Source organism: Alternaria ventricosa (assembly GCF_023758065.1).
Source record: "Alternaria ventricosa strain BMP 2768 chromosome Unknown scaffold_12, whole genome shotgun sequence".
In the NCBI taxonomy this organism is placed as follows: Eukaryota; Fungi; Ascomycota; class Dothideomycetes; order Pleosporales; family Pleosporaceae; genus Alternaria; species Alternaria ventricosa.
Genome location: NW_026055692.1, coordinates 954353 through 981615, shown reverse-complemented (window position 1 = coordinate 981615; position 27263 = coordinate 954353). Strand labels below are relative to the sequence as shown.

The 27263-nt window shown below is 52.4% G+C and overlaps 7 protein-coding genes across 7 annotated transcripts; 2 read left to right on the top strand and 5 right to left on the bottom strand.

Annotated features, from left to right (window-relative positions):
• Nucleotides 1–2679: 2679 nt before the first annotated feature.
• On the top strand, nt 2680–4364 carry J4E93_007183 (uncharacterized protein; the record flags this gene model as incomplete). Its single annotated transcript, XM_049345093.1, has 2 exons — nt 2680–3159; nt 3216–4364. 2 exons carry the CDS (start codon nt 2680–2682, stop codon nt 4362–4364), a joined length of 1629 nt encoding a protein of 542 aa, XP_049198018.1.
• A 3256-nt stretch (nt 4365–7620) lies between these two features.
• On the bottom strand, nt 7621–7956 carry J4E93_007182 (uncharacterized protein; the record flags this gene model as incomplete). Its single annotated transcript, XM_049345092.1, has 1 exon — nt 7621–7956. One exon carries the CDS (start codon nt 7954–7956, stop codon nt 7621–7623), a length of 336 nt encoding a protein of 111 aa, XP_049198017.1.
• Nucleotides 7957–14105: 6149 nt separating this feature from the next.
• Nucleotides 14106–14972, bottom strand: J4E93_007181 (uncharacterized protein; the record flags this gene model as incomplete). The annotated part of the gene is made up of 1 exon (XM_049345091.1): nt 14106–14972. One exon carries the CDS (start codon nt 14970–14972, stop codon nt 14106–14108), a length of 867 nt encoding a protein of 288 aa, XP_049198016.1.
• A 2305-nt stretch (nt 14973–17277) lies between these two features.
• On the bottom strand, nt 17278–20152 carry J4E93_007180 (uncharacterized protein; the record flags this gene model as incomplete). The annotated part of the gene is made up of 4 exons (XM_049345090.1): nt 17278–18139; nt 18191–18283; nt 18336–18411; nt 18844–20152. The coding sequence occupies 4 exons, from the start codon at nt 20150–20152 to the stop codon at nt 17278–17280; spliced, it is 2340 nt and encodes a 779-aa protein (XP_049198015.1).
• Nucleotides 20153–21576: 1424 nt separating this feature from the next.
• On the top strand, nt 21577–23211 carry J4E93_007179 (uncharacterized protein; the record flags this gene model as incomplete). Its single annotated transcript, XM_049345089.1, has 2 exons — nt 21577–21585; nt 21769–23211. 2 exons carry the CDS (start codon nt 21577–21579, stop codon nt 23209–23211), a joined length of 1452 nt encoding a protein of 483 aa, XP_049198014.1.
• Nucleotides 23212–23888: 677 nt separating this feature from the next.
• Nucleotides 23889–24785, bottom strand: J4E93_007178 (uncharacterized protein; the record flags this gene model as incomplete). Its single annotated transcript, XM_049345088.1, has 1 exon — nt 23889–24785. The coding sequence occupies one exon, from the start codon at nt 24783–24785 to the stop codon at nt 23889–23891; it is 897 nt and encodes a 298-aa protein (XP_049198013.1).
• A 1109-nt stretch (nt 24786–25894) lies between these two features.
• GLD1_2 (mitochondrial glycerol dehydrogenase Gld1) lies at nt 25895–26998 on the bottom strand (the record flags this gene model as incomplete). The annotated part of the gene is made up of 3 exons (XM_049345087.1): nt 25895–26239; nt 26295–26895; nt 26952–26998. The coding sequence occupies 3 exons, from the start codon at nt 26996–26998 to the stop codon at nt 25895–25897; spliced, it is 993 nt and encodes a 330-aa protein (XP_049198012.1).
• Between the last annotated feature and the right edge of the window lie 265 nt (nt 26999–27263).

The window sequence follows — 27263 nt, the reverse complement described above, 5'->3', positions numbered from 1 at the left end:
TGTGCAGTATAACAGAGCCTACAACACCGCATATCGTCCGTCGCCTCTCAGCTCGATGTCGCCTCTCAGCTCGATTATTGATTAGCTGTCAGCAACACATGCAGCAACGTCTCCTCCTAGCTTCGCGCCAACCCCACACTTCGTAGCATCCTTAGACAATTCATCGCAAGTCGAAAGTGGTCCCGCAACTGTCGTCGAAGCTTTCTCGTCGTCGCCCACCCCGCATACACCGGGAGCATTCGTCAACTCATCGCATCCAACAGGAAACTATGACAGTCCATCGCAGTTGAACAGTGGTCAGACAACGCTCGTTGAACATTCGCCTGCGGCTCCAGTTGTTCCCCAAGTGGTTTCTCGACTCAGGTCAACACTGCATCAGCTTCGCCTTCTATCTTCAGCGTCGGCTGTTATATTGAGGGACCAGCGGAGATATGCTGAAGTTGTTGAAGTCGAAGGCCCAATGAGTCAAGCAGGCTCCATCGTTTACGACATCTGCAGCGATTCCGAGAGCGAGTCAGACGACCTTCACTTTGGAGATGGCCTTCCTCCACGAAACCCTACGCTGTCTACCATAGCGAGAACCCGAGACGGTCAAAGTCGCGCATGGATAGTCACACCAGGTCGCCCGCCGGCATCAGAAACTGCGCGAGCGTATTTCAGCCATAGAGGCATCTCTCCTCAATACTCTCACTACGTCCAAACAGAGCCCTCTCGAGACGACATGCTGTTCATGCGTGGTGGAGCTGATTCAGAAGATCAGCTAGGCGTCCACAATGGCTCATCCCATACGCTTCTCGACCCGAATGAGAGACCCAGGAGCCTACATGAGTCCTCAGCCTCATCTCTCGCGCCCCCAGATCGCACCGAAGTCCGCAAGTCCGGTGATTCGAGGTTCATCGAGCTCATGAACGAGGATGGTAGCCGTCTGTACGCCGAAAGTCTGAGCCGTTCTGGGGAGTCAGATCACGTGCCCTCACCTCCACCTTCGCTACCACCACCAACACCCACACCAACCCCTCCAACACGCATAGCACAGCCCACCCCTCCGGCGGACCAAATCTCTCGCTTACCGCGCCCCACGTCATCGGCACCCCCAATCGCTCCCGCAGTTCCGGTACCGCAGCGTCCACGCAATCCGCCTGGAAATGGATGGTATGTTGGCTGTAACCCTGAGGGCTGTTGTTATCTATGTGATGAGGATACTGTGTGTAGCTGTTTGGCTGCTTTCGGGGCTACTTGCGCGCAGTTCTGCCCTATGCAGTGATGGGGTATGGGGGGTTTGTAGTGGATAATATATGGGTTGGGCGACGACTTTGCAGTGTTTGATGTGAATGTGAAGGGTTTGATGTGCATGTATTCGCTAGCCTGTGGTGTGAGTGTGTGGATATAACGTGTGCTGGACGGCTACGTTAGAGCGTTTGGTGGGTATATTGAGTGGAATGATGCGATGTATCCGCCACGTTATGCCTTGCCGGATATATTCATACATGAGCTGGATGGCTACATTGTGGAGCTTGGTGTAGATAATAACTGAATTGATACGATATATCCTCCACGCTAGACCTCGCCGCGACTATTCACACATGAGCCTAATAGCGACGTTGCAGCGTTTGGTATGTACATTGAGCGAAGTCATGCAATGTATCCGCTACGCTATAACTTACTGGATATACACATATATGAGCTAGACTGCGACGTTGTAGCGTTTGATATGTATACTAAGCAAAATTATACAAAGTATCCGCCACGCTAGACGTTCTTCCACTTGTCTGTACATGAGCTAGGCGGCGACGTTGCAGCGTGTTCCTTACATTCGAGCTTGGAATCGCTCACATATCCGCCAGGCTCATCCATATCTAGCACTGCGAACTAGACTCAGCATCTTGTTGTCGTCAGCAACTATCCGATTTATCCAAACCATCCTTCCCCACCCCAGATAGGATGCGATCCTAACGGCGACATTGCATCGTTTACCTTACATCCTATTCGAGATTGCACAACGTAACCACCCGCCATCCACCATATTCCGCGGTCAAACGCTTCAATCCCCAGAAACACAGCCTATCTACCTAAAAGTATGTACTAGCAATGCATTTAACAAGAGATATCGAACAGGAGATGCACTTCGGGGCACACACTACAATAGTAGCTAGACACGTATGCTTCAACACCACATAAATTTCCAACATCATCCCGTGGAACTCGTCCGTTGGCTTTTGCAGTTTGCGACCCCATGATCAGTATACATTCCTGCTGCCTTGAAGCCACTCAGCCAACGCGGGACAACAATCCCGCCAGCCAGTCGCAATTGTGCCCTAAATGGTGGGCGTTCTCGGGAAGACAACATGCCGACTCTGACGCACGGACTTTTTCGGACCAGCTACGCGCAATCGAAACGATGCATGTGCGGGCGAGCAGCTGGATGTTTAAGCTGGCTTGCTGAACTCTCATTCTTCTCTTCTCACGATATACCATCTACGTGTGTTTGTACTTGGCAGCTCTCTGGCTTACCACGCCGCATCATAACCCTCGTTGTGGCGCAAACAAAGTTCCTTACGTCATCCATTACCGAAACAACTTGATTCGCCGCTTCGCCACATTCTCGCAGGTCAATCCATCCCAAACAGTCCATCCCTTTCGAACATCTGCAACCGCGCCCCTTGCGCAGAGTTTCCTGTTATGGTGGTGCCGAAACGCTTCTTGCTGCTTGCAGCTGCGGCGTGGACGTGGTTCAGTCAGCGATATGCGCCTGCCGTCGCTGTCTCGCAGGGCTACATCAAGAACACTATTGCGCTTTTCGCAATCGCAGTCTTCACCCAATTGGCATGGTCCATCGTTATCTACCCATTACTTCTGAGTCCATTGAGGCATCTACCCTCGCCACCAGACGGCCATTTCCTGCTCGGCCACTTCCGACGCATCTACAAGGACCCGACTGGCGAGCCGCAGCGGGATTGGATTGACAATGTGCCGAATGATGGCGTGTTGTATTATCGGTGGTTGTTCAATGAGCCAAGGATACTGGTGACGAATCCGAAGGCGATTGGCGAGGTGCTGGTGACGAGGAGCTATGAGTTTGTTAAGCCGGGGAGGTTGAGGAAGGGGTTGGGGAGGTTGCTGGGCGTGGGGATTTTGTTGGCGGAGGGGGATGAACATAAGGTGCGTATAGGTGATGCATTTTCAGAAGATAGTTGCTAATGTGTATGTGATTACAGCGCCAGAGGAAGGCACTTATGCCTGCCTTCAACTTCCGACACGTAAAAGACTTATACCCGATTTTTTGGAGTAAATCCCAGGAATTTACAGACAAGCTGGCTGAAACTATCAAGAGCAGCCCTGATGAGTCATCTGTAGTCGAAATCGGTCATTGGGCTTCCCGCGCCACTCTCGACATCATCGGTGTCGCAGGAATGGGCAAAGACTTCGATGCCATCAGCAACCCGTCCAACGAACTCAATGAAACCTACCGCAAGATCTTCGCCGGCGCCCGAGGTGCTCAACTCATCCAAGTATTGCTCAATCTGCTTCCCCACTGGGTTGCTGTAAATCTTCCCTTGGCGCGCAACGACATAATCGGCAACGCCGTCGATACCATTAAGAAAGTCGCTAGAGATCTCATCCACGACAAGCGCGAAAAGCTGCAATCCGGCGAGGCAAAAGGCATGGATATCTTAAGCGTAGCCATGGAATCCGGCGGTTTCAGCGACGAAGACCTTGTGAACCAACTCATGACGTTCCTGGCCGCCGGCCACGAAACCACCGCCTCAGCCATGTCATGGGCCGTATACCTGCTGTGTCAAAACCCTGATGTGCAAACGCGGCTTCGAAAAGAGATACGCACCGAGCTCCCTGAAGCACTACAACCAGGTGGTCAAATCTCTTCGACCGAAATCGATCGATTACCGTACCTAAACGCCGTTCTCCAAGAAACAATGCGCATATACCCCCCCGTCCCCCTCACCCTCCGCGAAACCGCCCACGACACCACCATCCAAAACCACTTCGTTCCCGCCGGCACAACCGTAGTAATCTGCCCGTGGGCCATCAACACGTCCACCCACCTCTGGGGCCCGGATGCCCGCTCCTTCAACCCTGACCGCTGGATGCAGCCCGGTACTGCCAACACGGGCGGCGCGGAATCGAATTATGCCATTACGACGTTTTTACATGGGCCAAGGAGTTGTATTGGCATGCAGTTTGCCAAAGCGGAGTTTGCTTGTCTTGTGGCGAGTCTTGTGGGCAGGTTTGAGATTGCGTTTGAGGTGGAGGGGCACGTGGCGGGGATTCAGGGGGGGATTACGGCGAGGCCTAAGGGGGGGTTGATGGTTAGGTTGAGGGATGTTGGGGTGGGGGAGAAGGTGTAGGTAGGGCGTAGAGAATGGGAGTGGGAGTGTGATTGATGCTTTTGTTGGTGATGCATGAGGAAGCGGGATTTCGATGTCGTCGGAACGCCCATTTGGAAGTTCATGTGACACCGTATAGGCCTTAAGTCGTGTTTTTGGATGCGGATGTTTTGAACGAACTTTTGCCACTACCATTGTTGTAACTTATCCAATCGACTTGACGCCGACACCTGATGGTAAAGATTGCTTCTTTTACAACGGGAGATTGTTGATTTGTGTGTAATCTCAGAGCGATGGAGCGTAGGGGTCAAACCCCGGAGGAACGGATGAGTTATCTGTCAGCACCGCTGGTGTTGTAATGCGAAGGAACTCCACATCGTTTCGCGGTATATACTCTATGCCGACATTAGTGGAGTACTTCATGAAGCTTGCATTGAGGTTGCAGAGGTCTCCTGGTGCAAATATTGAGGCCGGCGTGGGCTGGAATAGACGCAGTAGTAGTCTAGATGGAAGGTGTGGCTAAGGGCTCCTTTCTTCGCAGGTTGCCCAGACGGCCAATCACGTGTTGATTGACATATCTAGGTAGATTATAGGATTCTATCCTCAGAAGCCACGAGACTCATCCAGAGTGTTGTTGTAGCAGCGCGCCCGGTGTCGAGTTTCCGTGGAACAATGCTGTAGGGATGGAAGATGGAGTAGCTGGGGTATTCCAAATTTGGTTCGCGTCCCTTGTAGGCGCTTGGTCCTGCTGCCACACGACGAACGTCTGGTCCTTTCCTCGTATTAGAAGATCATGCCTCTCTTGCGAAAACAACGTGGGGTATTCGAACACCTTCGCCGACCAGCAAGGGCCATCCTAGACGTTCGCTGCGAGACGAGCCGCCGGTGGGGGTGGGAGCGCGCGCTATTGGACATAGAACCGTCGACGATACTTGGAGTAACAACCCGTTTTGGAAAAGCTGCAATCTCCCAGTTACTGCATCATGTACAGAAAATCAAGGTAATCTTAACAATCATGGAAGCAGTTTAGCGTGCCATACTTCGTGGCTGTCCAAGGTTTTCGTTGGGCGAAGTCGGCGGCATGCGATCGAGGCAGAATGCCGCTTCTGGACTGTGATTGGTCAAGCCCTTGGCGAAGAACGTACCACATTCGCATGTTCTACAAGGTCTGCATAGGCTATGACAGGCCTTGCATCGAACGCAATACATCCTTTGTCGCCCTGAAAACTAGTTTACGCCTGTTTTTGGTGACACAAATATAGGGATGCCCAGCCTCGACTGAGGGTGTAGACTGTCGACGAGTGCAGTCATTGCCACGATAAGAGGAAAAAACATGAACAGCAGTTGAAAGCTGGATGGACCTGCGGACCTCGATGTTGTCATGATTGGCGCGGGACAGGTAGTGCGTCCGTTCCGATATGCAGATAATATGCGGGAGCGCTATGGCAAGCAAGATCGACCCAAAAGGGTAAAGTCGCTATGCGCAAGGCTTGTAGCGACGACGAAAAGAGCAAGATGAATGAGCGTCAAGCGGTACGTATCGCCAGTACATGCAAACTAGTTAGTCGCCCACTACCTAACTGTAGCGAGATGAGAGAAGTACTGGGTTGGTTGCCCAGCATGTCCAGAAGTGCTGTCTCGCGATATCATTGGTCGAACCGGTGCTTTACATGTGTTCCGGCTATGCACACAAATTCAACTGCAGCCCAATACATCCAAAGTGCGGCTTTTACACATGCCTTCTGTGGTAAGTCATGTACGAACCATGTCCGAGTGGTCCTGCTGACAACACGTCAAGCTGGCTTATTGGTCGTCAAGCTGAACGTATGCCCCTCAGGTGTCCACCTAACCGCGTCTTTCAGCCCGAGGGAGGAGCGGTAGTACACGAGTGACAACCTGTCGTATGTCACGAGCGCTTAAACCTACTCGCCGTGGTAGGGCTTCGGTCGCAGCATACTCAAGACCTTCGGTAGCCCCATACGCTCTTGATCCTCTCGTCTGGACGACCCGCGCTCTCCTTCGCACGAACACACATCAGGTGGTGAGTCACCGAGTCTGGATAACGATACGGGTAGCGGATGGCGGAGAAGAAACGTGGTGGAGTTGAGCCTTGAAGACGTATGAAGGCGATCAGCCGCTATTCAGGCCACTTAGCGTTCGCCACGTAAGTCGACTCTTCTAACCTTCCTTCCTGGCTCTTGAGACTGTTGCAACCTACTACGACCACTGTATAGCTTAGCTGACCTCGAAAGCATTTTTCTCAACTGGAAGAACGAGGAATAACATCGTGCAGCCCGGACGAAAAGCATGATGGAACACACGGAACACGACAGATGGCCCACGAGAACAGACGATCATCAGAGCGACGCCGACAAAGTGAGCGAAGTACTCGCAGACCACTGCATACACCCACCTGATCGACGCATCGGTTCACGCACCTTTCCCTCGATAATCCAGAACGAACACACGTCTGCGCCGCATGAGCTCGGCCACACAGGGGGAGCTATCGACCGTAGGCCATGCGGGGTGCTGTCAGAATAGCTTTACGGACGAACGAACATATCGTGGTGTCCATAGGCAACGCAAGCCAGGTCAAAGACGTGGAAGAAAGAGTACACAAGATGACAGAGTGAGTGCAGGCCGACCAGCTGACACTATGGGATAGGCAACTAAGCCCGGGGCATTATCGGCACTACCCGCTCACACCATCCGAGTAAGCCCTAGCGTGGTCACGTGTCTGCCAAGCTGCGAAATTTACCCCACCAGCCGTCCTCCGACACAACAACACCACCGAATCCGACTCTCCGCCCGCTTCATCTCACGATGGTCGACCTTGCTGCATGGCGCAAATTCTTCGCCCGAACACCCGACCAGCCTTCCCTGACTGAGGGGAAAGCGCCGTACTGTCTCTCGCCGGGCCGTGCACCATGAGCTCTCCACTTCTATTCGCGGCTACGCGACGGTCACGGATTGGACAGCTTCAGCCCCCAATTCAAGCACAGCGGCTACGATCACCACAATCCAGGAAGCAACCAATCATATAAACTGGAAATGATCATTGCATCATTAAATACTGAGAATCTCAGGAATAGAAAGAAGCGACTGTGAGAGGTAACGCCCGGCCTTCCCTGTTCCGTATGCCATCGCTCAATGTCAGCTCTGCGTGCATCATTCCGCCTCTGGACCCAAAAAATGAATGGCCTCAAACTGAAAGAAAATACCGAAGCGGTATACATGAAACGAAACCGCAGACGCCCGCGCCATGACCGCTGTAACCTCAGTAGACTGCTTGCAGTCTACGGTTGCGCTCGCAAGACAGCTCATTGATTTCTCCATCCAGACTGCGAATCATCTCCATCGACTTCTCGATCGAAGCACCGAACTTGTGAGGCTCTCGCTGCCAGCGCCCGATGCGGTCCACCTCAGCGGCTCGGCGGCGCATCTTGGTGTTGATCTTCTCACAGAGCTTGCAGTATGTTCCAGTAGGAATTGTCTGCATGATGAGCTTCATGCCACACGTCTCGCCGATTCGGTACTCCTTGGCGCAGTGCTGTCGGAAGTGGCCCCACTTCCAGTCGCCGCAGACGAACCTGTGTTGGTCGTAGAAGCACATGTTTCAGGCTGGAAGAGCTTGGACGTCTGATGTTCGGTAACACGTTAGTCTTGTTCACGAACCGCTTGGATATCAGCACTCGAACACCTACCTGTTACTGCTGGTTCAAACACTGGACCTTGTTGATAGGGCCAGCGATCGCGTTCCTGGAAGTGGGTCAGCTCAGGGGTCACCTCAACCTTGAGCCTCAAAGACACATACAGAATGGTTGGATGGTAGGAGGTCTTTGGCAAAGACGGCTATGGTCTATACCCAAGAGAGGTGTTGTTGGTCAAGCCCGGTGTTGCAAAAGATGGCTGAGGATCAGAGTCTATGGTGAATGACTGGAAGAGATCTTTGGACTGAGTGTGAAGAGACTGATATTCTGGCAGCAGCGTACCGCTATTTATCCTTCGAAACGAACTCCTCTCGCCGGCCTCGCCGGCCATCCATCGAACCCAAGCCCGCTTCGCTGTCAGGCCATAAATTGATGCCGTGGCCTATCCTTTCATCGACGTGGTAGCACCCCACCCGGTTCCATCCAACGATATCGCTACGATTCACGGATCCCTCTTACTCTGACGCTAGAGTAATGCGGAGACGGGCTGAAATGATACCCTAGGCCGTGCCGGCGTTTCCAGCTGCAGACAGTTATCACATTTGCTAGGGGATCAACGTGTCGTGGCTTCCTCAACCACGTAACCCTTTGTTCCAGATGCGAAAATCCCGCATGTTCCTTGTCAAGACGCCTTAGCTGGCGCTTGGGGTCGTTATGGTGTGTCCTTGTCGAGCAATCCGGGCCTCTCATGCCATATGAGATGGAGCATTCGTGAACCGAGATACGATCACGTGCTGCTTGGTGTATGCCGAGTTACAGTCCGGTTCAAGAATATTTTCCTGGGTCCAATAAGCGATTGGCCAATGGCTCCCGCTATTGGTACCTCAGTGGAAATGCCACCAGGCGATACACGGGCCAACCTTGAGAGTCTCTAGGTTCCACTCCCTTCACCTCGAGCTATGGTCAACCGTTACAAGATGCACTGACCAGGCCCTGGAGAATAAGCAGTATCGTCGCCTGCGGTTGGGCATCGCTGTCTCCTTACGCACTAGTACGCCATGTGGTCACGGTACTTCGGGCATTTCTCATTTCCTACGCTACATGCTCGACCCCAAATTTTCCGTTTGTGGTCACGCTAATCAACCTGTGTAGCATCACTGAGCTTCACCGATGGTGCTCGGCTGTTCTTTGCGTCCACTAGAGATCCTCACCTTTACCGCTTGGCTGACACACAACATGCCGGTCTTTCCACTATGGACTCGAAACGCTGTTGGCCAGTCACCTTATCTTGTTCTGCTGCAGACATGCGTCTTCGCCTTCGCACCTGGTCACCCAGCATCGCCACTGGGATGGAACGCTAGCAACATCCGCATGCATGTTGCATAGCACGGACTGGGTCCTTCATTCAGCTGATCGATATCCCCACTCAACGGCTGACTTTGCCCGTGGCCGGTCCGTTGTTGACTGACTAGGCCCTGCACGCTGACAGGCATTCCTATCCTAGATAACAGGATGGCGTGAAGTTAATGCGGAACCTAAGCCGCCATCGCATATCACGGTAATCATCTGGGCCCCCGGACACACACTAGAACCAGCCAAAGCATGCCCCATCGGAGATCCTCTGACGTGGCGAGCGGTATATGGTTGAGCAAAGGAGAAGCCGTATCCCTGGCGTTGTCTCGCCATCTGTCATAGCTTTTACGAACACATCCGCGTTGGCTCGCCTGCCTTTCCGCTCATACTCAGCGAGGGATGCTTCCACCGGGCCTATGGGAAGGTTTTCTTCACTAGAACCGTCTTTACCGGTGAGCCCAAAAGGATGGCAAACAAGGCTTGAGTTATATTGTGTAGTCAATGCAGTGGCAACATGATGCAGTGTGCTTTCGTAAGTCGACTCAATCAGTCTGCCTTGCCGTCGAACAAGGCAACAATTCCACATTGCCGAGTCAATTGCTTCCTCTCAGTTAGATTGAGCTGTAAATTCATAGCCATCTTGTTCAACTGTGTTCTGGGCATCCATGGCATGAGTGCGGCAAAGTGAGCGTACATCGAGTGATGCAGAAAGCGAGGTGCCCTTGTGGTGTCATCCGGCCCAACGACGGACTTGCGTCGTGCACGGAACCACACACCAGCCATCACAATTAACATGACAACTGCGGCCACTGCTGCGACCATAAGTAACCTTGCAAATAGTTGCGCAATCAATCGACCCGTTGCTGATTCCACCTCTTTTGGGTTTCTCTGACGCTGTGACTTGGCCTCTTATGGTCCTGGCATGCAAAAATGCCCAGAATTGCGCTCCTTGAGTACGCAAACCTCAGTCTCATCAAGGCTCGACGTTGGAATTTGCTACGCGGCACTCCGCGCATACTTCTCGTCATGTGAGAGCAAGGCGATGCTGGGTACGCCGCGAGTACATGGGCAGCGATGGAACTAGATGGCAAGTCGCACGCAATTTTGATCCCGAGACGAGCGAGTGCTGTGCTTGTGTGGGCCGGAGCTGCGGTCACCGGCGCTCTTTGTGCATGACGAGGCTAAGCTGTGTGGAGGCGGATTGGTGGGCGCCGCTTCATGGTGGGTCAAGTCGTTCTGGCCAGCCAGGTTACATGTCCCCGCGTAAGAAGAATATGGTTGGTCAAGGCGGATGAGAACGTTCATGTATGCCGAGACCAGCGCAGACTGGATGACGAAAGATTGCCTGGGAGGACATCACAAATCACTCCACGGGTCACACGTCTTAGTAAAAGCAAGGTATTCGATGACGGAGACGGAGTGAAGCATGACATGACGGATAAGCTACGACAAATACCTGAAGCAAGTGTGGCAGTAGATGGCGGCCACCCCGTGCAAAACGTGAAAAGACCGAAGTGGCGGGACCTCAGGCTGAAAGCCCTGCCTTGTCTTCGCTTGACCACCGAGAGAGCATGTGCATGGCACTGGCAGGTTTCGCTCGAGCACGGGAAACTGTTGCATGCAACCAACCTCTAGCCGCATATGCACAAAGGAGGAGGGATCAGGGGACAAGCTCATGGTCTGGCTGATGCCGTCGACATCCTTTGGCTGGCCACTATACGAGCTGCCCGTCAGACCGATGAAGGCGTGCAGACACTGACAAGAGACAAAGAAAGCAGAACTTTAGCGACGATGTGTTGTTCATGCGAAGGATGCGGAAGGATGGTGTTACGCATGAATCTGGCTATCGTAACCGTGTTGGGTCGCTGATATGGCCGGACAACAATGTGCTGATCCGGAAAAACATCAACAAGCAGTGATTGGGGCTGCCAAAGGCTATATGCCGTGCACGTGGCTTCCACAAGGAAAACGCCGGCAACATGGCATACGCAGACGAGTATTCGAGAACCTACCTTTGCCTGATGACGCAGAAAGAGGGGTATGCTCAGGCGAGCCTCCATGCATTTCTCAGTTTCAGATGGCGGCAGTTACTGCTGATATGGTCGACCGAAAGCTGCTGAACGTCGCACGCACTGAACATGACACTCGGTACCAGCAATTGGAGACATACAAGCTAGGCATGTGGGGCGAAAGTGACCTACGACATCGCACCTTACTCCATATTAGTGGCCTATCCGCATCAGATAAATGGCCGCCGGCGACATAATGCTGAAGCAGTATGATGCTCGCAAAGCTACACCTATAACAAAGGCAAAAATCGCCGCATTGATCCAATTGGCAGGAGTTACTACCATGACAAGGATATGCCCACACGATCGGGGTGTAAGGTGCGTTGGTCGCATCGTCCTTCAACCGAATGAGCGGTGACGAAACCGTAGCAAAAGGACCGATATGACATGCACGGTAAGCTCAAACCCACCAGTGTAAGTGTGGGGAACAAGGAAACGAGAACAACAAAGAAAGAGCAGTAGAGCCTATGGAACCAGAGGGATAGCACACTTTGTGCGACAGCCCCGTTGCGGCCGTCATTGCGACCCAGCGCTTGACGAAACGTCGTTTCCCTACGCGCCCACAACACTTTGACGTAAACATCAACAACAACATCGGCGGAGAGGAAAATGAACAAGCACTATCATGCTGCAAGTAGTTGAGACATTAGTTCGGAAGAGAGTCCGCACTTGTCAATTGCGTGCGCAGCAGCGTGCGTCATTAGCTTCATGCTCAACATCTAAGCGAGCGAAGGAAAATAACCTAGCCCGATTACCGGCCACTGGCATGACAATGAGCGACGGCGCTACATTATCAGATCCAGAAAACCCGAGTGCGAGTAGAAAGTGGCTCTCGCGGGGCTTCTGTAACGTGCAGCTAGCCCTATTAGTTGGCCGCAAGGCGGGAAAAGTCGGATGATGGTTGTGTGTAATTAGCACTTTGGGAGAATTCCAAGGTCTGTGCATGAGAAAGGCAGTGCTTTCTACGCTTGCAGTACACCCTCAGTTGCTAGTCAGCTCGAATGGCGTTCTGGTCTTTCACGTGAATAGCCGTTGAAAGGATCGAAAGGCTGGAGGCGAGGATCCGAAAGAAGGCTGGGAGAACAGAGTGGAGTCAATCTAGAAGCGTGTTCATGTACGATGACGGTCTGTGGGTAAGGCCTCAGAGGAGTCCGTGTTCAACAACCAAATCTCAACGGGTTAAGGTTGATGTAACGATGCCTGCCGGAAGCCATACACTACGAGCATGCCCAGACAACCTGGGTACAATGCCCGATTGCAGAGTGCGCCGTTGCAGTCTAAAGCACCTTGAAAGATCATGTCTACCACGACTCATGATCGCAGACATGACACATCAGCCAGCAGGGCTTCAGAAGGGTACCTTCCTGATATGCCTGTACGTACGTTTCTCTGAAGAGAAGACCCGGACATAAACGAGCGGTGAAGATAACCACGTACCATCTTTTCAGAAGAGGTTGGAAATTGGGCCTGTGTATGTCTTGGCACCGTCTTGCTCCGCGTCAAAGCGGTGTTCTCCGACCAACCACCGGCTTGCGATGTGCTGCTGGCTTCTTATCCTGGATCCTTTTGCCTCCGTGTTGTCCAAAGAGGCACCAAGGCATATCCCTGACCAATTGCCAGCTTGAAATTGTACGCGTGGAGCAGTCGCGCAAGCTTTCTATGCGACGCGTCGAGTCTAGGGGATTCCCAAAGTCGCCATGCACCCGGCTTATAGCTTGCCGATTATGCCTAGTTTTCTAACCTCATGATCACCTGGACCACATGATCAGACAGTGTACGTTGTGTCTGGCAATCGAGCAGCGAGTATGGGAGGTCGATTCGGGAGGTGAGTGGACGCGTTGTGAGGTCAAAGGTCGGGCCTAACTTAGGTAAACTCATGAAGATGTGTGGAGCCGCTCAGGCAAGACATATAGGCTTGCATCGGTAGCAATGGCAGTAGGCAGTACGGCTGCTTGAGCGATGTTGTAGACCGCGTTCGCGTAGGAGACAGGGGTCGCGTTCGATGTTCCAATGTCATTGATGACTAAGTGACCTGCGGCTCTATCTCGGCCCGGAAATAACTTCATCTCCGGCATCCAGATCGTCTTCCATGAAGCCAACTAGACCACACTTTGAGGGAAACACTGCAAGATCAGCGATTAAAACCATGCGAAATAGATGCAGATTAATCATAAGTCTAGATATCCACAGCCCACAGCCGCCAATGCTTCAGCTGGTTTGCATCAAAGCTCGTCGTGGCCCTCCGCATTCACCTCACACAACCGCCCATCCTTGGTCTCAACCAAAGCCTCACTCCCAACGCATCGGCGGCACCAAAGTACGTTCTTTGGATCGGCCCTCCTCTTCACTCCTCTCAACATCCAATACCTTTCGCCCCAGAACGCTTCCTGCCATTCCGGCTCATAGCTATCCCCTTCGTTGAAGTATGCGCCAGTGTTGGGGCTGAGTTGCCGCAGTGCCTCGGTCTTTCTGTGTGTGACATCTGAATACACATCATCGATAGTGGCTTGGGGTGCAGTGTCACCGAACGGCGATGCGACGATAAGGTGCGTGAGAGTGTTCCGCCATGCAGGGTTAAGACTGCTTTGAAGAGGGTAGTAAGCTGGTTCGTTCGGTGCACCAATCATGTGGCCGATGAGGAGTGGGTTAGTTACTGGTCCCTATGGGTATGTTAGCCAAGATCACAGATGTCATCCAGAGCTGAGGTCCTTTACATTTGGCTCAAAGGCATCATCGGTTGGGCCGATCTTCGAAAATACAATCGCCGTCAGGTGTGGATTCGCCAGACTCTCAGCACTGAGCAATCTCGACCCATATGCCGAGCCACCATTTGCGACTTGCTCGTTCGTGAAATTGGCTTTGTGCATCTCCAGGTACGTATCCGTGTGCGATATTACCGACTGCCATTCAAAAACCTGCTTCCGCTCCTGCAGATATGCTTCGATAGGTTCCATGAGTAGCTCAACTGCTCCGCTTGGTGCGTTGTAAAGTAGAAATGTCCAAGAGAATGATAGAGTGGGCACAATAGGCGGCCCCACAACCAAGTAATACCCTTGCATGCCGCCTTCTTTCAGCCTCTGCATATCAGCGTGCAGAAATCCCAAGAACTTATAGAAATCTGTGCCTCTGCCTGAGTCTTTTAACCGGACTTGGAAGATATGTGCAGTAGTCTTCGGGGTTGGAAAGGTGCGAATGACGACTTCAGTGATGATGCCGAATGTGCCGCCACCTCCGCCTCGTATAGCGAAGAACAATTCTTGGTTCTGACACGGGTTTGCGAGGACGACTTCGCCATTAGGTGTGACAATGGTGGCCTCAAGCAAGTTGTCGGCCCCCATCCCGTAGCTGGTCGAAAGCGGTCCATGACCACCACCTGTGAGCCACCCAACGAGCCCAACGCTAGGATTAGCACCTGTGACGATCGTCATTCCGTGCTGAGCTACTTCCTCTTGAACTTCGATGTTTATGTGACCGGCTGAAACACGAACAGCAGTATACGAAGTTCCAGAGTGGCATGACATGGGCTTGAAGGAGGCGAGATAATCGATGCCACGCATGTGGTGCGTCCATATACTTAGGCTGCCATAACCAGTGCTGCGGCCTTGATATGAGTGTCCAGTCGCTTTCACGACAACGCGAATATTTCTTGTACTTGCCCAAACCAAAGCTATGCTGACTTGAGAAGCAGTGGTGGCATTCACTACGTAGGCGGGGTAGTTGCCGATATTACATCCCTGCACTTCAGCATGCGGGTTGCCAGCGATGCTAGTGCCGTTTGGAAAGAGTGGATTGCAAGAGTTGTTCGCCCATATAGGGTAGTCGATACTGACGGGATGCGCAGCGTGATATGACGAGTTAAACCACTGCGACGTCACGTAGTCACAGGCTTCTCGATTGAACTCCGGCCTGAATGGGTAACAGACTGCTCCCGGTGGAACGCTGCGGATAAGTGCGCCATCAAGTGTCGTGTTGAGGTCGCTCCATTCGTTGATAGAAGGCCAACAAGCACCATCGGGTGCCTGGTATATGCATCAGCCGTACTCAGCGGATGCGTAATCTCAACTCACACATTTACACGGCTGGCCAACCGCGTCGCTGTGCGATGAAATACAGAGAAGGCAGAGAAGGGACGTAGATAATCGCATATCCTTAACGCTCAGAGCAGGTAGCGCAGCGTATGTCGAGCTTCGAGTTGTTCGGTAAGTCCTTCTTAACAGCTGAAAATCGTATAGCAATTGCAGGAAACTGTGCAAGCTCAAAGGTCAGGGATCATGCAGATCTAGTTGGGGATACCACGTACTATGATGGCCAGAGGAGATCGAGAATTTTCCGTTGCTATTAGGCTGGTCAATTCTCGAATGCCGAAAGAAGATCGATGATAACAGTTAGCGCTGCAAAGGTGTCGATAGCGAGACAACAAAAGAAGGTGATGAACATTGAAGAAACGAAGACGAGATGCGGAAGTCAGACAACGTTTGATGTTCAGTAATCCATATCCATTCCGTAAAGCTGGAATGGCTGACAAGCCAAGCCTCGGTGAGGGGCAAAACACGTGACGAGCCCCGATTATATCGATCCTTCGTCTTGTCCTAAGTAGGCTGTCGTTGCGAGTAGATATCATATATTCTAGGTGTCCGATGAACATAGACAGTTTCATCCAAGGGTCGTGTGCTGTAGAGAGCCTTTTTACTGCTCCCACCGATGTGCGTAGCTGGCCTGCCAGGCTGCGCAGGTGATGGCCAGCGTTGTAGCCACTTCGATCATAGCACAATCCATCGTGCTGGGGGAAGTCGCTGGTGCTAGATTACATGTCCTCTTTTAGCTCCATATTGTCGTACTTCCATCATGCCAGCATGTGGTCGTAACGACGCCGCGATGAACTTCTAGAGAGACGTGTCAGCATCGAGCACTTGACGTCGCATACAACATACATACCTCCAACAACACTTCAAGCAGGCCTTCGATGCTTCTTGCTCAATCTCCTCCGCGCGCGACTCGGCTTGCGCACTGGTATTTGTTCGTGGCTCGGTGCTAGAATAGGTCGTTCGGCGGCACGCATGTCGCTACCGGCTACACTTGCCCCATCCCTCAACGCACGACGCTCCTCATCCTGAACCTGAATATCGAAAAACGATGTTCTCCAGTTCGTCTGTTCCTCTGGCATGCCCCCCGAGCTCCTCACCAGCACGCGCCGCGATCGCTGCATGTCGCTGACGTCCGGCTCTCTCCGAAACAACGCATCGCTGAAGATGCGCTTAAAGAACTTTGGCATGTTTATTCGCTGTTACTTTGCAAAACAAAAGATATAGCCGCAGGAAGGATGTTATGCAGGGACTCGCGGGATGCGACAGGCCTTATCAAGCCCGTGTTGATGTTTGGGTGGCGAAGATGAGGGCGGCAATTGCGGGGGCCGATACCCCTGTTGCGAGAGGATGGGCAGCGCGATTGGCCAGTAGAAGAGGGCCGTAATATTGATCTTGAACGGGCGTGACCAACTCTCTCCTGGACGCGTCAACGGAATTTCACTTCCCGTTCTTTCGCCCGCTTTACTGAAGATGATTGTCTTTCCATAGCGCGCGTCCAGCGTCTCGCGCCAAGTCGCTCATATTCAGCTCACGATACACGCGCCTAGAAGCGCCGTTGCCGACAATTCAATCAACGCGCGCATTCGGTTCGTGAGCTAGCTGCAACGATGTCACAATGATCGGCACAACAGGGTGTTTACTAGGACTTATGTTTCTCACAAAGCGTCTACATGCGGATGAATTTCAGTTCATGTGACGATGAAAAGCCCGAGCACCAGCCATCCCGTTTACCGACTGGCTTCATGCTCCAAATACACTTTCCGTGCGTTGTGTCGTATCACTGACTTTTTTCATCCCAGTGTCTTTCTCTCTCCTCTTCTATCCTCTTCATACACTCCTCCTCCGAGCAGTCGAACCAATCATCGATATGGCTACTTTCCCAATCAGTGTCTCCAAATCGAAAGAACTCGCACGGACAGCCAGCTTGGAAGCACTTGTGTCGGATGCGTTCTCCATAATCTTGGCTACCTGACACTAAGAAGCCTTGGGCCTTCAAACGGTAGACCACTGGGCAAATTGCCTTGAGGTAATCGGACCAATCGTCAGAAATGTCCCATTGAAAGGCAATGTGCAGTTTGAACCCCTCCTTCCGTGCAACACTCGGGTCTTCCAACAAGGTAGAGAGTGATCGACAGACTTGTCGGATGTGTACTGCTCGACCCGATGGTCTACTACGCCCTGTGTGCAACGGTAACAACGCGGGGCCGATGTCGACGTCCAGCTTCCTAATGAAATCGCATGTCCGGACCGAAGGCGACCAGATGTCGTACAAGACACCATCATCGTCTTGCAAGAGTGGTTGTAGCAACTTTATATCGACCGCGAGATAGGCGAGCTTGTACCAAATCTCCACAGCTTCGCGCGCAAACTCAGGGCCGACTTCACGTTCCAGCATCCAATATGGCGGCTCATACGCTTTGACCATAGGCGCAAACTCATACAGGGGGTCGTGTGGGTGTTCAGAGCTGTTGTCGACAATCTCGTACGGCTCGTCCTGCTCGTCCTGCTCGGCCTGACTTCCGCGGTATAGCTCAGTGTAGATCATATCTCGGAGCTCGCGTGGCAGTTTCTCCAGAACCGCGTTTGGTATTTCCTGTATAGCCTCTCGACACTGCTGGTCTCTCTTCGACAACAAGAGCCTATAACTGTCAGTATGAATGATTGTGCCTGTCCAATCTTGTATAGCTTACATGCGTATGGCAAGACGTTTCGCGCCCAGCAACCGTAAATCATCATCTGCTATGCGGGCTTGTTCGCGTTCCTTGTCTTCAGTACTGTGTATGCTGGTAATCAACGTCAGTCAGTTACCCATCGATTAGATGTCGGGTTACTCACTCTTCATCGACGTTGCTAAGAGCCGCTTGCAGGCCCTCAACGGAATCGGGTATCTGGAAATCGGACAGAGGCATGACTAGATCAGCGTCGTGGCGTTGCCTATGAGTTCAGCGGATGGGGAGCAGAGGTGGCAAGGTCGCAATAAGTACCCGCGTGTTTGTGAGAGAAAGTTGGGAACTAATCGTGAGCCTACACTAACCTAGAAAGGCAAAGCGTGTCCGGATTGGGTGCACTCATCTTCACTGACTGCATTGCACCCGGCAGCACATGACCTTCACACACTTTGGATGAGCTGATATAGACGGGACAGACTTTCGAAAGCCATGGCGTGGCAAACATGCGAAAGAATTCAAATAAAGTAGGAAAGAGAATACCTTTCATTCAAAATGTAAATTACTAGCCCTCCACCGCGCGCAATCCCGCTGCCATCTATCTATCTTTTGTCGTTTGATCCTCATATCGACAACACTAAAGCTATCATGTCCTTGTACCTGACCGCAGAACTTACGCTTTTCCACCACCTCAGAGGAAGCTGCGCCATCTATTGTCGACGCTAATTCAGTAGACGAGTAGGAGTTCTGACTTGCAACGGGCTTGGTCAATAGGACCACTCCCTCTGGGATATCATGCTCCTCCGAACGAGGCCCGGCTTCATTTTGCGCCGGTGTTGTTGCGATGGTGTCGACATTGTTGTTCGCGGATGGTGCTGACGGTTGAGCGGCTTCTATTCTTTGAACCTCAATGTCTTGCGCGCTTACAACACTCTCGGTGTTGTCGTCATCTTCACTGCAACTCGCATCATAGAACGTATCTATCGTATGAATAGACGGCGGCGTGAGAACACCCGCCTCGACATGCCGCCAATTGTAAATGCGTGCCCGGTCCTTATCAGTCCACGGCATCAACTTCGCGTCCAGATCATCAAGATCCAGATACGGGTTAACATTTGCTTCGATACGTTCGTCTGGAATGGTGAAAACATTCGCATCCAAAGCGCGATTCTCTGCCTCATGGTATGCTTTCTCCGCAACACGTAACGCGTTTATGAGTTCCTGTCCCTTTCTGATGAAGTAGAGGGGAAACTGAGCGGCAAGTTCGGCCTCGGGTTTGGTCGGGTACTGTGCGCAGTATCTAAGGAATGAGAGTTCGTAGCATTTTCGGTGGTTGTCGTGTGCGTCGTCAGCTTTGTTAAAAGCTTTCTTTGCTGTGCGGAGTTTGAGTCTGATCTCATCCTCTGCTGTGAATCGAGTCATGGTGAGATCAGGGGGCTTGCTTTGGGGAACATCCGCATTCCGGATCGTGGTATCCTGCTTTGCATTGTTACCGGTGTACAGCACCATAGCCATCTCGTTTCCAGCCACGGGCTGCTGTGCCTCTTTCGCTGCCGTAGGACTAGATTTCCTTTCCGACTCTTTTGCGCCACTGGCTTCTTCACCTGGTTCAGACTCAGCGCTCGATCTTTCTCCATCTTCGCTGTCCCCACCTTCTCCTTTGAATCCTGCTTTGATGAAAGCAATATGGTGGTGAACACACACATTCCACGCGAACTCGAACCATGCCTCTTTCGCGTCGTGAACCTTGCGCTCTAGCTCTGCTTTTTCCTTTTCGAGCAGCTCTAGCTCCTCCTCATCCTTGAGTAGTTTCTCTTGTGCCTTCGATTGCATTGCGACAAGTTTAGGGTCTTGCTGCTTCACTAAGCCAAGGTTGATGCGTTCGACATTTGCTAGACCCGACTTCGTGGAATCGACTATCTGTTGGAGGTGAGATAGTTTGTGATTAATCGCTGGGATCTGCTCTTTAAAGCGATCTTCGAGCATCCCAAATTCAAGTTGTAGTTCCACAGATCTGAACATCCGTTGGCCCAATTCGTGCGAGAGCAGAAGCGCCATGACTGGCTTGCCGTCGACAGGAACCTCAACCAAGGTAGCCGAGCCCGCTCTGTAACTTTCTATGGACAGTTCATCCCGCTCTGCGGCCGGCCAAAGTCTCGATCCCTCTGGCAATGGTTCGACTGTCCTTGGGATGACATTTTGGTCTTCTGTGCTCTCCAAATGTGGACTATGCGGTGGAGGGTTCTCTGCCCCAGGGTGATTCGACTGCGTGCTCGACACTTGATCGATGTTTGATGTGGACATTGGAATCTCAGGAGTGCAAAGTGTTTGATTTCCGAAAACACGTTACTGCCTAGAACGCGCGAGTTGGACCAGGGCAGCATCGGGCTGAACTTCAGCGGATTACTTAGTGTATCGGGAGCTCGGAAACAAAGGCCGTCCCACGAATAGCCTAGTGGCTTTGTTGATATCTTTGAACGACATGCATGGTTCTTTGTTTCCAAGTAAGGGGTTGGAACTCATTGTTGACGCCGGAAGACATTTTCACGAGCTCAGATTGATGCACGTCAGTGTTGAGTATGCCGCTAGACTCGCGTTTGTTTGCGTCATTAAAAATCGCCTAAGTTTGCGCTCTTCAGAATGCCCGGTAGGGTTCATGATAAGATGAGCTGTCCGCAGTGCAGACGCTCTTGGTTCATACTTCGTATTTAGTTCGCATGTTCGCGGTAATCGTCATTTTAGTGCATGTACCGTTTCATCGCTATATTCCAGTGTTGTCACGACTACTAGATGTAAGCTTGATGCGAGAATTTGTTCCTGTTGTATCAAAATCCAAGGAAGCACGGCTGGGAAGACTGAACAAGTACGCAAGGGTTTGGCCACAGCGTGGTTCTATGAAGCTTCCGTTTGAGACGAGATGTGCCCGCGTGCTAACCCAGACTGAACGCGATGTTGGTGTAAAAAGATCGAAAGCTTGAAACACAATCCTGTCCTGCAGGCTCTGCCTGATCTTTCACTGAGCTGAGAATGTCGCACGTGTTATGGAATTTTGCCTTCGCTGTGGGACGCGCTTTGACCATTGTTTTTGTACGCAATGAATGCATACGCCTAGTCCAATCCAGCGCCCTATTCTCCAAAGGTTAGCAACAGCGGTCGCAAACCACTCCGCCCGCATCGGTCTTCCAATTCAGCTCAACTACGCGTTGGGCGGTTTACTAGTCTTCTGCGCACAGAGTGTCGACGACCCAGTTGGCGGGTTGCTGACGCTTCTTCCAACCAGCCACCGATATCATCTACTTGCATCGACATATCCAGAGCGCGTCGTTACGACATGCCTAGAGCAAACAGGACTAGGGAGGGTCAGCCGCACAGGGTGCCAGAGTACCAAGCCCATCGGCCATTTTGGAGAAATGGGCTTCGTAAGTGATCGATTCTCTTGTGAATGTGACAGCGCTAACAGTCGAGTAGGTCTCCCGCAAGCAAACCACGGTTACACACCCGCGAGGCTTGGCCGTTATACGGTGTCAATACCAGGGCGCCCTCATCCAGTGGCCACACGTACTGCTACTGGGTCCTCCGTCGGTCGTACAATACGCGATGAGATCGTCGACCAAGATGAACGATCCGAAGTAGACGGAAAGTCCCGTGCAAAAGCAGTCCGCCAAGAGATGCAATCAGTCCCGGGCTGGACCAAGATCAAGGAGAAGGCCGTGGAAGAGGAGTTCAACAAGATCAAGTCCGGTATGATGATCAGGGAGCTCTACTCAGAGAAGACCACCAACCCTCATGCTAGACCCGATGATTCCAGATATTTCCCCACCCCCGACGGTCTTTACCTGTTCAAGTCCGCGCCCTGGATCGTCTTCTCGGTGAACAAAGAGACATGGACCTTTGACTGCAGGAGGATGACTCGACAAGACAAGCCGAGCGATGCGAACTTGACCGCAGCTCAGCGCGAGCAGTACTTGCGAGTATTGTATCCGGAGGGAATTAGCAATTCGAACGCTCATGGCCATCCTGTCGTCAAGGTCGAATGGTGCAGAGATCCGAAGGCAGGCAACGAAACATCAGTCATCAACCTGGACGAGTCAAGAACCATCCATGCTACTAAAGACATGGACATCTACGGCGCTCTGGAACCGGCGTCCGCGATCATTTTTATAAGGGCGTGCTCGGAGCTCATCTCCAAAAGGGCGCTAGCTGCCGAAGCAGAGCATATTGATATGGACTCGATCAACCCTGTCGCTGCGGAGCCCGCCATTGCTGATCGCCATTTGCTAGGCACACATGGTATAGCTTCCGTGGATCCAGGATGTGGTAGAGCGGTCACGGGCATGCCCGAGCACATGAAAGATGCACTCATCGCTTCAACAACCCAGGAGAACCTCATCAACCGTACCACAGTTGAAAGCTGCAAGAGCTGGGTTGGTGACCAGATATCCTCATCACCACCTGCCGGATCCGTCCTCGGCGCTACGGAGGCTCCAATACATGAGAAGCAGATGATCGGCGCGTCTCACCGACCGAGCGCTTTGGGAGATGTTGACATGAGCTGCGACATAGAAAAGACCTCATCGCTGGCTCTTGAGCTATATGCTCCGTCGTCGGCCATCTCCGGGCTATCCAACCCAGTGGAAGAGTTGGCTTGGGATGACGAACCTTTGACCGAAGAGGAAATCGCAGCGATTCGCTCACTGAAGCCTAAGACCATCGGCCAAACGATTATCGCAAATCTAAAGGAGTTGGCATTTGATGCACGAGTTCGTCGTTACAGTGATGTCGTCGATGCGGACTTAGCCCGTAGCTCGGCCGAGAAATATGGCGAGAAGCTTAAAGCCATGAAGCCAAATGCGAGGACACCCATGCACGTCCGCGAGTACAAGGAGCTTTGGAAAAGGTTTCTCTTTTTAGACTCTGGAATCCGTGGCCTGCAGGATGTGCAAGATGTGAACATGTCGCACCAGTTCGTTGTCTCTCGGATTCTCAAGAACCCACCGGAGGGCTGCAACTGGAACCAGGTGGCGCCTGCTGCTGGCATGATCTAGTGGACATTTTGGCACGAGATTATGGTCGGTAACATCGCGCGAGCGGGTTGAGAAGCCTAGCTATGGGGGTCAGTACGATGTCCCTGAATTTCATGTCAGCGATTTCATTCAGCATGCATTTGCATTGCAACATGGGTAGAGCACGGGTATGTAGAGCTTAACAGATTACAAGCTTACAAATAAACGGGTGGTAATGACACAAGCGTTGCGATGAGTGACTGCAATGAATTTGATGATGAAAGCGATGAAGGTTGATGGTTTGAGGATGGCGGACCGAGCAAGAAGCCCCTGCCTACATGCAGGTGCGCTAACGCGTACGGAAGCCACGATGACGTTGATGAAGCTAACCCGCACATCCGTCGCGTCGCCGCTGCCAAATGCACGACGCGTCTTTGTTCCCCTCGCAAGCATTAATTCTCCTATCGTGTTAGCTCACTTTTTTTTTCTGATCACTGAGATCACACCCGCAGAAAAAGACTGTCACACAGGCTTCTGATTCTCCGACTATCGCGACTAGTCTAGCAAAAGCCCAAAGATTTCATCAGATGTTGCCCAAGGCAGGTTCCAAATGTCTCCTACCCTTCCAAAGCATCCGCAACGCAAGACATTGTGTCGTCTCCCATCAGCAAGACCGATCCCGTCTCTTGACGCTCATCTTGATGCTCATTATCTTTCCCCTAAGAGCGATTCCGCATCTGACAAAACACGCAGTCCCGACCATGTCGATACCGAATCCGCGCTGTAGTATCCATAGGCTCTACTTCTTGGTATGTGGGTTGGTAGCTACCGGTCTCGGTCGCCCATTGTGCAGTCGCTTGCCAGATCGCAATATCGCTAATCATCCTATCGCGGTCTTCAGTCTCATCGGCGGTGTCGCTGCCGCTCTCGATACTTTCGGCGGTGACGGTCGGCGGGATGGGCAGGGCTTCGGGGGTGCTGTGTCCTAGTGAGACGGCCGCTGGGGGTGGTGAGCTTCCAGCCTGCGGTTGACCGGGCGGGAGCAGCTTCTGCGGGACAGCTATTGGCATGCGGGGTGTGAAGTTGGGTGTGGATGGGACGGTCGCTGGGCTGTCTGTTCCTTCTAGCTTGGTCGTGTGCTTGACTGGAGCAGCTCGATTGCCAGCGATGTCGGCCCACGTGGTACCCTGCGGCGCGGCAGCGGGATCTTTCGCAACGTATGGTTCTAGCGGTGGTGTGAAGACCGGCGCGTCTTCTTGCGCTGGCTCGTCGAAGTATCCTGGTTCGTCCTGCTCCGCCATACCCAGCGGCCGACTCGCTTGCCCTTGATCCCGCAGGTATCGCACCGACTGCCACTGATTGTACATTTCCACTTTGAGAATGACGTTTGCTATGCGCGTCTGGTCTGTCTCCTCTTGAGCACGCTGTGCTTCGGCTTTGGTGCGGAAGCCGACGACGATGGTGGTAACATTGCTATTCGGATAGACGTTCTTAAGGCTTGTCGGATTGTAGCTTTCGTACATCTTTTTTAACTCGTCTGTTTCGATGTAGCCGGGGACGTTCTTAACGAAGATGAGGTGCTCGTTTGCCGCTTTGGCGCCATTGTTCAGAGGCATCGCGACGGTTGCGCAGTGTGGGCGGGATTGTGGCGCTTTGGATTGTATTTGCAAAAATCTTGGTGTTGTAAAAATCTAAATCTGTCTACAAATATAAGCGATGACGAAAAGCCGAAGTGAATGTGCTGCTAAAGATCGAGATGGTGCGTGTGTGTAGGGTTGAGGTGCAGTAGTACCCTGAAAGTTCTTGTGACGTTCGCGTGTCAGATTAGCGAATAGATAAGGGTCTTCGACTGCTGCAGTATTGCTTCCACAAGTGGTCTTCTTGCTGTCGCGGCAGGTGTATTGGTGTAGTGGTGTAGGTGAGCAAGTGATTATGGATGATTGACGCAGAGCATATCGGGCCCATAAAGCCCCGTGAGAACGCGTTCGTCCTCATGGTACGCAGGCAAACGGAAAGACCATAGAAAGAGCAAGTGACTGGGAATTGTAAAGACGGTAACGAGACATGTGAGCCCAGAAAGTGATTAGTCGCGTCGTAATAGGCTCAACAATGGCTTGACCAGGGTCCAGAGCACCAGAATGAGGAAGGCATGATCTAGATCTTGTGCTGCAATTCATCACATGTCCTATGTATAGAGCAGAATGTTGACCACGATTTAACATGCAGTGTTGGATGTGAAGTGCGCAAATGCAGCGCAGTGAAGCGCGTTGGTTTCGAGACTATACCTACGTCATGATGACTAGTCTAGCCCACCTAGGTACCCGCGTGTTAATCCCTGTATCTTCGGGTCATCGCGCTCCTGCCCCGATAACCTTAGATGTGAATCCAGCGCCCCAAAGTCGATGCCAAGGAAGGTCCCAAGTTTGCACTGCTGTTGTGCTAGAATGTCAGTAAGGTCATATGCATGTTCAATCCTGTTGGATGAAACCTACACCGAAGTTCCACCTTGCGCAAAGGATATCACGAATAACTAAACATCGAGATCAAGCTTGGGTTGGACTAGTCGCAGTAGTAGCAGCTAGGTAAAGTCCGAATAAAAGCTTCGAAGAGGTCCACGCAGATCAACGCATCATATCCACAACTCAGAGTATGATGTATGTGGGGGGTATTGTTCATTTATTCTATTATTCATTCTACTCTAACACATCTCAGACTAGACCTTGGCCTAGACCTTGATGACAACCTTATGCGGCGCATCCTTCTCCTCAGGCTCACCAAAGATGTTAACCGGCCACCTCGGCTTGTTAGCCGTGTAAGGAATGTTGAAGCGGCGGGGCTCCTTCTTGCCAATCTCCTCGACCTTTGCGAAGTCGTCTTCCGACAGATCAACCTCCTTGAAGTTCTCTTGGATGCGGGATGCGGTGACGGACTTGGGGATGACGGAGTGGCCGCCGACCTGGGCCCAGGCGAGGATGACTTGTGCGGGGGAGGCGTTGATGCGGGTGGCGATCTCCTTGATGGTGGGGTGCTGAACGAGGAGGGGCTCGCCGACCATGTTGTTGCCGAAGGCCTAGGGGGTGGTTAGTGGGTGCTGAGTTTGGGGTCGGGGAAAGGGAGGTGCTTACGGAGTACTCGGTGATGTGGATGTTCTTCTCCTTGCAGTACTGGATGAGCTCTGGCTGGAGGAGACGGGGGTGGCGCTCGATCTGGTTGGCAGCGGGGGTGACGCCAGTGCCGTCGATGATGGCCTGGAGGTGCTCCTTGGTGTGGTTGGAGACACCGACAGCGCGCGCCTTCTCCTTGGGCAGCTGTGTCATGGCCTTCCATGTGTCGACGATGGAGACGTCATCGAGCATCTTGACGTCCTCGCCCTCCAGAGGGAAGAGGTTGTTGTGGACATCGCCGCGCTCGTCGAAAGCGACGGGGAAGTGGACGAGGTAAAGGTCTAGGTAGTCGAGGCCAAGCTCAGCCAGGCAGTCGTCGAGAGCGCCAGGCACGTCCTTTGGTCGGTGCTGCGAGTTCCAGAGCTTGGATGTGATGAAGACGTCCTCACGCTTGAGGTTGGGGACCTCGCCGCCGAAAGCCTTCTTGAGGGCCTGAGCGATCTCCTTCTGGTTGCCGTAGACCTTGGCGAGATCAAGGTGGCGGTAGCCAGCCTTGAGGGCCTCGAGAACGGCAGCGCCGACCTGACCAGGCTCAGCTTGCCATGTGCCGAAACCAAGTTGGCTGGGAAGGTTAGCAATTGCTACGTATGTCTGCGGGGTGTTTGTTTGGGTACTCACGGAATGGCAGCGCCAGTGTTGAGAGTAACCTTCCTTCCGAGAGACATGATTGCAATTGGTGAAGTTGGGGTATCAAGAAGAAAAAGTAAAGAGTTTGTGATTGCTGAAATGCGGATGTTCTGGACCTTTAAGCGTTGTCTGGGGAAAAAGTTGTCGGAGGTGGGATGGAGGGGTCGGAGACGTCACCGAGCCCCAGACGGCACCATCTCCATGTTTGGCAGCCGCCTCCGCGCATCAACAATGTCCGACGGTCCACCTTACAGACTTCTGCGTCATGCATTGGTTCGCCTTCGCCAGAGTCGCGGTAGTCGT